Raw genomic sequence first — 11,922 nt, 5'->3', positions numbered from 1 at the left:
AAAATAATATATTAATTATAAACATTAAAAAATAGTTATAACAATAAATAGAATGAAACTTCAAAAGTTCATTAAGTTAAATTTCAAAAGTGATGTTGTCAAATTTTTTACTAGAGTAAATTCAATTATGTTTTTTTATATTTTAATTCAATTTCGAGCTTCAAAGTGACTTAAGTGTGAGATATTTTGTCTTAAGATTAGTAATTATTAGTTTAAGATCTTGTGATATGATCAAGTCATTAATAAGGATTTTATAGTGTATGTTAGATCATCTTTGTGTTTTTAGATGTTCGAACTGTTTTAGATGTTAAGTCATTTAATCAGGTATTACAGTTTTTCACAAAACATCAATTGATATTTTCATTTGGTGAAACATATTTTGATGTATAATATGATTATTATGTGTTTATATTGAATTATTGATAAAGTTGTTTCCTTTTTCATATACATTATATCATGTTAAAAATTTATTTTAATAATTTATGGTTATGTAAATTGTCTGTATGAAAAATACCATTATAATACTGTGTACATGAATATATACATAAACAAATATACGAAAAACATGGAAACATCGAAAGAACAATAAAGACTTTATTTTATTTTTTTATAAATACTTATATGCATTTTGTTTACTTCTAAGTTGTATTTTAAAATACATTCTATTTTATTAAAGTCGTGATGAGGTTATAATATAGTGATAAATAGTTTTTTTAATGTCACAATATAAAAGAGATAAATATGTCATGTATATAATTTCAAAATATTTTATCATCATGAGTTAATTATTCATTTTGAACCCATTATATTTTTACTTTTAAATATAACTATTAATAAAGCATAGTATGAAAACTAAAATAAAAAACCACTGATCAAATTACACGCACCATAAGAAACACATTTCTGGTTTTTAAACATGGCTTGCTTGATGAATTAAAAGATAACTTTTTCAACGATAATATTTCCACATGCATTAATTTTGAGAAATCTTACATGCAAGAAAGTCGAATTAATTGAACAGTATAAAATAACATTGAGATTTGAAAACCTAAATGAGTGTTGAGATATAGAAAAGTTGAAAATGAAAGAAAAAAGTGAAGCTGTGTATGAAATGAAAGTAATTTTATAAAGTTTATGGAAGAAGAAAAGAATGGAATAAAAGAATTGAAGAGGGAAGAAAAGGTGAAGTTTTTGAGAAGAAAGAGGTTGAAGAAATAAGAAGATAAGTGTCTAATTTGTAACATTTGTTTTGAGGAAAAGTAATGTGTCATGTGCGGTCTTTAATTTTCACTTTATTTTCAAACCCGAAAAATGCACGCAGAACACGACCTGCGCGTATTTAGTATTTATTATTGATTCTTACGTATTTTCTTTTTTAATTTGTTTCATTTATTTTAATTAAAGCCAACTAACACACTTTTCCTCTCTCTTTCCTTCTTTTTCCTTCTTTTTTTCTGTCACAAGTCTCTAAAACTCTCTTCTTACCTTGTCTGATTCTCTCTGAACCATACACCGTGACCGGCGAGCTTAATCTCGCCGGAAAATTGCCCTTCGTTGGCCGGAATATAATATTTTTTTCGATTTGAGCTCCCAATTCTGATTCTGTTTCCCCTTTTTTCCCAGTGTTTTGGGTCTTTGGAAACAAACAGAAATAACAAAAATTGTTTTTTTTTTCTTCATTTTATTCTGAGTGAGGTTGCAGGGTAAGCAATGCAGAGAGGGGAGATGAGATTTTTGAAAAAAAATCACGAGATCCCCTATTTCTGAATTCCTCATGTTTTAGACCTCCTGCAAGATTCAATCTTTTCCCTTTTCTCTCTCCTTGAAAAAGTGTCCTATGAGAAGGTGGTTGGATTCCGTGAGGTAGATTTTGGAGTTTTTCTGTGCTGGAGAGTTGGTGTTTGAATTGAGGTAAGATTTCTTTCTTGCTTGGAATATTATAATCTGTGTATTTTTTTTTGTCCAAATAGCAATTTTGGAATTATCTCATGGTGTTTCTTACTTTGGGGTTGTGAGCTGTCTAAGTTCATCATCACCTATTCTTCCGTCATAAAATTGAGTTTTTGCACTTGATCTGTTCATGTTCAAGGTTTTCCCTGTAAAATTCCCTTACGAAGGTGGAAAATCGAAAACTTAAGCTTGATTGCGGTTTTATTTTCATTTGTTTTGGTTGGTTGCCTAAAGGGAAAGTGGAGTTGTTATTTATGCACGGTTGAATGGAAGTTTTCATAATTTCTACGGATGCTTTTGTTTCGATTTCCTGCATTTTCTTAGCAGCCAAAATGGTTCAATTGTGTTTATTTGGTAGGTAAGCTACGAGTTTCCTTCTTTCCCCCACTAAATTCCCTTTCCGGTGGTCTTTAGTTGAATATACAACTGTTTTTTTCATTGATCTCGTTGGAATAGTTTAAGTAACTGCTTCTCTTTCCCACTTATTTTTCTTATAATAATCAATAACTTAAGATCACTTACATGTTCCGATTTTTACATGAGGTTTTTGTTTTTTTTTTGGGGTGAGAGGTTCAGCATTAGTGGTTTTGATAAGAGGGCCATGTTCACTGTTATCTGCACTTTCACTTGTCAAGCAAATGACCTTAAGTTTTATTTTGAATGTATAAGAATGTGTATAGTTGGAGGAAACTAGCAAGTTGGGATTTTTTCAGCAATATTACTTTTTTTCCAGTTTCTCGGGACCCTGAGGTTGCAGCAGGATGCCTTTTCAAATCATGGATCACAGGGGCGTTTCTGCTTCATCCCACTTTTTTGAAGACGTTTCCTTTCGTTCTGAGGTATTTATTGTCAATTTAGTTTCTTGTGAACTTCTAAAATGTGACACCAACAATTTAATGATCATCAGATCTGTAATATCCCACTGTTTCAAAATGTTATTCATCTTCTCTCTGACCTTCAATGCTATTGCCTTAATGAATCGTTGGTTTTCTAAACTTGTTTTTTTGGGCAGAGGAATGTTGGACTACGGAAACCAATATCCATTAATGACCATTACCCACAAGGTGAGGACCGATCAGTCCTTTATTTGTTCAAAAGCAGTTCTATATGTTGTAGTACTGATTGGCCTCTAATACCCTCATTAATAACCCAAGATTTCGAACTAACAAATATTTATTATTTTGACATTTAATGAACTATTCAGAATTGATTGGTGACTTTTGTTTGATATTAGGATAACTTTTCTTTATTTGTATATGACTGTGTGTACTTTATAGGATACCTCGGATCTCAATCTGATATGTGGTAATGCATTTGCATTTTAGGGCTTTTCAGCCAATGTCCCTTTCCCTTTTGTTTTGGACATCTTGTAAATGTTTGGGTGCACATGGAGGAGTGATTAGCAATGTAAAGTAACAATTAGATATAATATGAGTAATTGTGAAAACTGAAATTCTAAAAGTAATGTTATTTCCATTTATGGTGGTTAATACCTGAGCATTTTGGTATATTTTAGTCAATTTTCCTCTCACTTTTTTGCTTTGAACAATATATATATATATAAATGTCTAGTTACACCTGAATCCGATATAATGACCATCAGTTATCAATCAATATAGTAAAGTACTTTGAAGTTTGAACCAGTTATTGATGTCAAGACAAAAACTATTTTTCCTGGTTGTGGTAATTGGTTCACACCTAATTTCTGAAATTTTTACTGAAATAATGAATACATGTGTCTGCAACTATGTTCTTGCAGCTTTGTAATTTGTGGCATTGCTTTTAGTTGTAAAAATAAGGGTGGGTGGTTTCATGAAGATAAATACTGCGTTTTGCTGCATTGGAGCTCATAAATGTGCTTTTGATATAGATATTATCTGTGACTTCGCGGCTTTCATTTTATTGTGCTAATTTTGAAGGTTGTAGTATTCCTACAAATTTTTATCTGCAAAACTCGGTAGTTGCTGGATAAGTAAGTTGTTCTATTTTCTTTTTATCAGGAAGCAATGGAATGGTAGCATCACCAGGCAGCATTTTGAACAGTACACCACCCCTTGATGTAAATGCAAAAGCTGGTTTGCTGATGTCCCAGGCTAGTCTACCTGGGAATAGTATAGATTCCAAGGAATCATTGAATTATTGTCCCAAATCATTGTCTGATGCATCTCTGCATTCGGCACCTACCTCATATGGTTTAATTGGGAACAAGATTGTGACCAGTGCTGCCCCCTGTGAAAGTAGTTTATTCTCAAGCTCTATGTCTGAGATATTTAGCCGAAAGTGTAAGTCTTTGTTTCATGCCTGCTGCATGCATGTTTGATGGGTACTAATGTCTTTTCATCTGTCTTATAAGTTTTTTTTTATCTGTTATGTTTTTCTGATTTTACTTTAATTAAATTGATATCCTATCTGTCTGCTTATTTGCATATCTTGGTGCAGTACGGTTGTTTGGAAATGATGTTCAGTCTGATCAGTCTATTACTGCTGGTTTTCCTGAGGAACCATATAAATCTCTTAAAGAAATGGAGGCTGACACTATAGGGAATCTCCTTCCCGACGAAGAGGATCTGTTTTCTGGTGTTGTTGACGAGTTAGGATGCAGTTCTCATGCCAAAACAAATGATGATTTTGAAGATTTTGATCTGTTTAGCAGTGGTGGAGGCATGGAGATGGAAGGAGACGAACATTTAAGTTCAGGAAAAATGATGAATGGTCTTGATGGAGATTATGGTTTCTTTGGAGGTTCTAAAGGAAAACTTCCTTTTGGTGAACAGCCTTCTAGAACACTTTTTGTTAGAAACATTAATAGCTATGTAGAAGACTCTGAGCTAAAGGATCTCTTTGAGGTGCGTCTATATTCTTGTTTGCTGCATGATGTTATCTTAGATTTTTCTGGAAGCATTTCATACCATTAATCATAAAATGTGATTGAACTATTATCTTTGTTCTGACAGCAATATGGAGATATCCGAACCATTTATACAGCCTGTAAGCATCGTGGATTTGTCATGATTTCTTATCATGATCTAAGGGCAGCACAAAATGCAATGCAAGCACTTCAAAATAGGCCATTGAGGTCTAGGAAACTTGATATACATTATTCAATTCCTAAGGTATAATGTTAATAGCTTATCCTGTTTGCATAATTCCATTTTATATTTTGGTTATAGATGTATGTTAACTTGAAGACATGTTAGGTCAATGCTCCAGAAAAGGATATTGGCCATGGTACACTGATGCTATCTGGTCTTGATTCATCTGTTTTAAATGATGAGCTGAAAAAGATTTTTGGATTTTATGGAGAAATTAAAGAAGTAAGTTGTTCATTGTTGGTTTTCCCCTGTTTTAGTTGCATGTGTTATACGAAGATAATGCAAGCTTACTTAAACATTATGTCCTTAATTTCAGATCTATGAATATCCTGAAATGAATCATCACAAATTTATAGAGTTTTATGATGTCCGAGCTGCGGAATCTGCCCTTCGTGCTTTGAACAAGATGGACATTGCTGGAAAGCAGATCAAGCTTGAACCTGGTCATCCTAGGTTTGAAACATGCTGGCTATACCCTCTTTTTTTTGTTAATTTAATTTCTTCTCTAATTTGTAGTAGCTTATGTGACTTTTTCCTTTATTTTATTTGTGCCTACAAAATGATATCATGCAGATGATTTTGTTTTGGATATGCATGTCTACTTGTATTATCTTTGATTACTATTCTTTTTCTATTGACTTTGACAGTTAATTGAATGTAAAGTTGTTAGATCACCTGGATGCAAAAGTAGTTCTGCTAAGAAATTATTTTCTTCAGTTAACAACCATGGAAACTTGCTTTTGTAGTTTGATGCACCAGTCTCATAAGGGGCAAGATGAGCGAGATTTTGGTCAAAGTATTATGGACAATTTACCATTAAGACCAAAGGGTAAGATTTATCTGCCTACATTCGTTTTTTTTCTTATGAAGCGACTCTTCTTGGTCTCACTAGACATCATTTACAGCATCAGGGTCTTCTGGAGTAATTGGATCTGGTTGCTTGGAAAATGGATATAACCAGAGGTTTCAATCTACAGTGCGGCAACCTATTAATGCATTTATGGATAATGCATTCATTAATGTGAACTCTGGTATTCACAACACTGTGAGAGGGGCATCTGCTGGAAAAGTGTCTGGAGTTAGTGAGTCTAGTGGCTATGTTGATGCAATGAAATTTGCATCTAGTTCGAGATTTCATCCTCATTCCTTACCCGAGTATCATGATAGTTTAGCTAATGGTAGTCCTTATAACTTTTCTAGCACCATTAGCAACTTGTCTAACAATATAGGTGCTGGAGCTGCAGAAGCCTCTGATGGTAGGCATATTCAGGGAATGGGCTCAACTGGGAACTTAGCAGAATTTAATGCGGGAGGTTAGTGCATCATATGTTTATGTGCTAAGGGCTTCATTTATAATTTTCCTTTTGTTCAACAGTTTTCAAACGATTACTGTCTATGGAAGAGGATACAATTGATTATTTGAACAGCATCCCAGCAATTTAAAACATTACAATAATGACTTGGTTGCTAAGGAAGACACAGTCCCATAGTTTCTTAATAACCCCTAAAATCTTGTTTCTTTTTGGAAATAAATACCACAAATCAAACTATTGATTTGAATGAACTTAGAGTTGCCTAACTATCTATGATTAAGAATTTCAAATGATCACTGTCTATAGAAAATAAAATCTTGTGCCAATTTCAAAGTTATTGGATCTGGGCAATTGTAAGCTGCACAAATTTAACGTGATTTTAACTGTTATATTTAAATCCTGATGTTGCGTTGTTGGTTTATTTTCGCTTCAGGAAATGGGATACGCCCACATGGACTTTATCATATGTGGAACAGCTCCAATTTGCAACAGCAACCTTCATCTAGTAATGTGCTTTGGCAGAAATCACCATCATTTGTTAATGATGCTCTTTCTCCGAGCCTTCCACAGATGTCAAGCTTTGCTAGAACACCGCCTCATTTGCTGAGAACACCACATATGATGGACCACCATGTCGGATCAGCACCAGTTGTTACAGCCTCACCCTGGGAAAGGGCAAATTCTTATTTGGGAGGGTCCCCTGATGCCTCTGGTTTTCGCTTGGGTTCTCTAGGGAGTGGAGGTTTTCATGGTTCCTGGCAATTGCGTCCCCTGGATTTTCCTTCTCACAATGTGTTTTCTCATGTTGGTGGGAATGGCACTGAACTGACGTCCAATGCTGGACAGAACTCTCCTAAGCAGTTGTCCCATGTTTTCCCTGCGAGACATCCCATGACTTCAATGTCAAAATTTGATGTTACCAATGAACGAATGAGAAACCTTTATCACCGTAGAAATGAAGCAAGCACCAACAATGTTGATAAGAAGCAATACGAACTTGACCTAGGTCGTATATTGCGTGGGGAAGACAGCCGAACTACCCTTATGATAAAAAATATTCCCAACAAGTATGTTAATTGCCACCACAGCTTTTTGAATCTTCTTTTTGCTTAATTTTTCTTCAATTGAATGTTGTACTTATTAAACTGTTAGTTTCCCTAAAGCCATTATTTTATTTTTATAGATTGTTTTAGGATCTAGCAATGCTAACATAGAAAGATGTTTTACATTTAATTATTTTATCCAGGCTGGCAGCTGAGCATTTGGCGCTCGCCTTTTTATTTTTGAAGTCTTAGTTCGTGCTTGCTAATGTTTCCACGGACACATTTATGCATGATTGCTCATTTGATATGCTCTTTTTATCTTGATCAATCAGATTTTAGAGACATTAAAGAATCCAAAAACTCTTGCATTAGTCTCTTGATATGACCTGTTTCTGCTTTTATTTGCTGTTTGTTTGGTAGGTATACTTCAAAGATGCTTCTTGCTGCAATAGATGAGCAATGTAAGGGAACTTATGATTTTCTGTATTTACCGATTGATTTCAAGGTAAGTATTTATGGTTGATTGGTTTCCTTTTGCGAAGAAATAATAAGCATGTTTCTAATTTAATTCTACAATTGTTGCAGAACAAATGTAATGTTGGCTATGCATTCATAAACATGATTGATCCTGGTCAAATTATTCCTTTCCATCAGGTTATTTGTATGTTTTTATGTAATATTAGTTTGAGCTATTTGTCTGTGTACTATGAGTTTTGAGTTCCCTGTGTTGATGGAACTAAGGAAGAATGTTTTGCAGGCTTTTGATGGGAAAAAATGGGAGAAGTTTAATAGTGAAAAAGTAGCCTCACTGGCATATGCCCGAATTCAAGGAAAATCTTCTCTCATTGCTCATTTCCAGAACTCTAGCCTGATGAACGAAGACAAGCGTTGCCGCCCTATTCTCTTCCATACTGATGGCCCAAATGCTGGTGATCCGGTAAATCAAGCTTGTTCTTTAGTTATACTTGTTTTCCAGTTGCCACTGCTCTTTACTAATAAGAAGCTGGTCTACTTAATTACTTCTCTTTTCTCCCCATAATCTGGGGATCATAGATGTAATTTTGCTGATACTTATGAGAACCTGTCTTACTGGTAGAAGAAAATGCAAGTTACAAAACTTAGTGGTTCTTAGTTTAAGCAGGATTTGATGGCGCAATAAAATTACACTTGCTTTGATGGTTTAAGGCCTTCCATGCATGATCTTACTTTCTTCATAAAGACTTCAATGAAAGAGAAATAAGAAGAGAAAGATGAAATAAACTTCTCCCTTACTTAAAATTAGTTTATGTATAAGTTATTAAAAAATTAAAGAAGATATGAAAGAAATTCTATAAATTAGCTTATCAATAAGTTAATTTTAACTTATGAAAAACATAACATATGGAGAAGTTTGCCCAGACAGATATTGATTTAGGAGGACTTTTTATATCTGATTCTTCTGGTGATAAAATTGATCAATGTTTTTGTGACTGCAGGAACCTTTCCCCATGGGTGCCAATATTAGACTGCGAGCCGGAAAATCTCGCATTTCCGGCAGCGAGGAGATTCGAAGCCTAGGGAGTCCTTCAGCTTTGGCAAGTGGAGAAGAGTGTGGTGAGGGGATAGACTCTTCAAAAATCTAACCGATTTATCATTCCTTGGGCACTAACTCTTCAACATTGCACCATAATGTCATGTCATGCCATGCCAACCCCAAGTCTGTATATTGACATTTTCTTTTTATGAGAGAGCCAAGAGGAAAAAGGGCTCACAATTTTTTTGCCTATAGAGGAGCCTTGAACACAAGTTTCTGAGGCTGAGGTACATAACCAGAATGAAGTAACTGATTGTAGTAACTTTCCTTATTTGCCTAAATTTTTGCATGATGGAGTCCTGCTATCTTCTCACAACTTAGAGAAGAATGGCTTAATTGAAGCTCAAAATTTTTGTTAGCTGTGTAAGGACAATGTCATTTGCATTAAGCTCCCTTCAGAATTGTTGGGTTCAACTTTGGGGCTTTAATTGCAGATTTTGTCGTTCATTATTGTTGTTCATATGTATTTTTTTCCTTTTAATGTTATAACTGCTGGGCGTTTGTGCCCTTATGGGATCAGTTTTTGTCTATAAGAAAGTTAATGTCCAGGAACATCTTTATTTTGACTTTGTTATTTCGGAATTCGGATAATGTTATTTTTGTTGCATTTATTCTTGCGGCCATACCAAATTCTGCCAACCACTCTTTTGTTTCTCAGCCGTCAATAGTGCTAACCCTGTTGGCACTTATTCTTTTTTTTTTATAAAGAAAATAAAACTGTTTTTTTAAACCAGTCATAAAAAATTTCAAAAAAGTTTTATTTTAAAATTTTATTGATTTGCAGACCAAATTCCAAACAGAGAATTAAAGATTCTCACTCCCTTTTAATAAAATAACAAGTCTACCATAGACAATGATGCGTTGAAAAACATTGACTTTTTTAAAAGAATTGGTGCAATTTAACATTAAATTTACCGATATAGGTAGCGTATGGGTAAGTTTGGATTTAACTTTGGATTTGTGAGAGTGAAGTCGTTACACTTTGAAATGAAATGACTTCATTGTTAATTAAATTTTGTATTTTTTTATTTATTTTAAATAAAGTCATCTCAGTATGACACAATTTAGTTTCAAATCAAATTATACTCTAATAACTTTAGTTGTTTTTATATTAATATTTTAGGTTGTGGTACGTTTACATAACTTTGGATTATTTTATTATTAATGTAAATATTAATACATATGGCTTTATATAAAATAATATTAACATGTTAATATTAATTATTTTTATAAAAATATTATTTGTGAAAGTAAAAATTAAACATAATTATTAAAAAAATAAGATCAACGAATAATTTTATAAAAATTATAACAAAAATAAAAATGTTAAAAATATATAAATTATTATTAGGATTGTGATTAGAGATAACATAGAAATCAACTTCTTACTTTTATGTAATTAGTATTAATATTTGTTTCATTATTTTGTATGATAGACCGTTAAGTTATAAATCAACAGTGTAAAATAGAAAAAAAGAAATTAATAATGAAAATTGAAAGTAAATTAATATAACCTTCCAATAAAAACATTTCTTTTGGCTTATCAATTTTGTTATGGATGTGATGAGTATTTGGTCTTCAAAATTTGTGTCATCGCATCATGTGGTTAAGTATGAAATTTGGTCCATTATAGGTTAATCAATAATCTTTATTTCAAATAGGATGAAATTGAACATTATAATATTGTGAGATTTGTACATTGGAGACAACAATTATAGTTAACTGTATGAGAAAATAAACAAACAACAATAACATGACAATAAAACATTCAAAGAATTTGAAAATCCCTACAATCACTCCACCATCCAATGTATGACGACAAAGATAAAAATGATAATCCACCTCCACCTCCTTTTGATTATCATCCTCTAATATATAAATTACTTTATGTAATATAAGAATATTCATATTTAATTTAATTACAAATTGAAATTACCTACTTTTCTTATTTATTTCTCAGTTGCAAAATATTAATTTTATTTTTACAATCAATATTTTCATATAAAAAAATTATACTAAAATATCAAACACTTTTTTTAAAATAATATAAGACGTTAAAAATCTAATACAAAAGTCATGTAAACGTAACTCATTTAATACAAAAACAATTGTCAAGACTTTACTTAAAATACAAAATAAACCTCGATTGATATTAATCAAAGTTTTCTGAGTCATACAACTTTTTTTCCCACAATAAAGTTGTATTCACTTTCACAAATCCACACTTTTATCATCCTAACACAACTTATTTATATAATTTAAAAAAAAAAAAATCTGTCAATTTCAATAATTTTCTTGTCAAATTACACTAGCTCGATTAAAAAACCTCAAACATTCTTTCAAAGCGTATTTTAAAGTGGTAATAATTTTAGCACACTACACCTATTTCACAATATTCATCGAAAAAGGTTGTTTCTAAATTCAAATATAATTACCAAATATATTTAAAGTGTAAAAAGAAACAACTCTAATTCCAAGATTCAAATAGAAAAATTTAAAGATTAATTTTTAATTAATAATATTTTAGAGACTAATAGATTTAAAATAAATCAAATTCTCCTGTTTAAACTTTTATACACACTTTAATTTAAACTTTAAAGGCAAGCTTTTTACGTAATTGACTTGGATTGTGAGTGCAGATGGTCCCAAACTTTTACATTCTTTACAATGTGGGTTGTACGATCCAAAATAAAAAGGTCTGTATAAAAAACTTCTACAATTGAAAATTTTGTACTCGTATACAAAAGGTAATTTATATACATACTATAAATATCCGACTCTACTATTAGTATAGTTTACTAGATTTTACAAATATTCGGTTTTATTTTTTATTTAATAAGTTTCACTTATTTTATATTTTTTTACAAATTTTAAGTAATGATAAAGTGTTATTTAGAATGTTTTGAATAGCTAGAAAAAAAAAACTTTCAAGAGCGTGTTACGGAAGATCT

The 11,922-nt window shown here is 31.9% G+C and overlaps 1 protein-coding gene across 2 annotated transcripts; it reads left to right on the top strand.

Moving 5' to 3' along the window:
- The first annotated feature begins 1,253 nt into the window (after nt 1-1,253).
- LOC137812564 (protein MEI2-like 1) lies at nt 1,254-9,582 on the top strand. Of its 2 annotated transcripts, none has more exons than XM_068614637.1 (15): nt 1,254-1,911; nt 2,684-2,789; nt 2,963-3,014; nt 3,951-4,232; nt 4,390-4,796; nt 4,905-5,063; nt 5,148-5,264; nt 5,359-5,495; nt 5,789-5,871; nt 5,948-6,355; nt 6,789-7,422; nt 7,819-7,903; nt 7,984-8,052; nt 8,156-8,335; nt 8,874-9,582. In XM_068614637.1, the coding sequence occupies exons 2-15, from the start codon at nt 2,712-2,714 to the stop codon at nt 9,018-9,020; spliced, it is 2,838 nt and encodes a 945-aa protein (XP_068470738.1). In that variant the 5' UTR covers nt 1,254-1,911; nt 2,684-2,711; the 3' UTR covers nt 9,021-9,582. The 2 variants fall into 2 exon arrangements, with proteins under 2 accessions (XP_068470738.1, XP_068470739.1); XM_068614638.1 differs by lacking the exon at nt 1,254-1,911 and adding an exon at nt 1,991-2,308.
- The last annotated feature ends 2,340 nt before the right edge of the window (nt 9,583-11,922 follow it).

Source organism: Phaseolus vulgaris, chromosome 2 (assembly GCF_000499845.2).
Source record: "Phaseolus vulgaris cultivar G19833 chromosome 2, P. vulgaris v2.0, whole genome shotgun sequence".
Taxonomy (NCBI): Eukaryota; Viridiplantae; Streptophyta; class Magnoliopsida; order Fabales; family Fabaceae; genus Phaseolus; species Phaseolus vulgaris.
This window is presented reverse-complemented; position numbering and strand designations above follow the sequence as displayed.

What these genes read in the sequence shown, in the direction of transcription:
- LOC137812564 (XM_068614637.1), top strand. Translation starts at nt 2,712, where the DNA reads ATGCCTTTTCAAATCATGGATCACAGGGGCGTTTCTGCTTCATCCCAC. An exon ending in CTTGAACCTGGTCATCCTAG is followed by an intron (nt 5,496 to 5,788) that starts GTTTGAAACATG and finishes TTGCTTTTGTAG; the next exon opens with TTTGATGCACCAGTCTCATA. An exon ending in ATAAAAAATATTCCCAACAA is followed by an intron (nt 7,423 to 7,818) that starts GTATGTTAATTG and finishes TTTGTTTGGTAG; the next exon opens with GTATACTTCAAAGATGCTTC.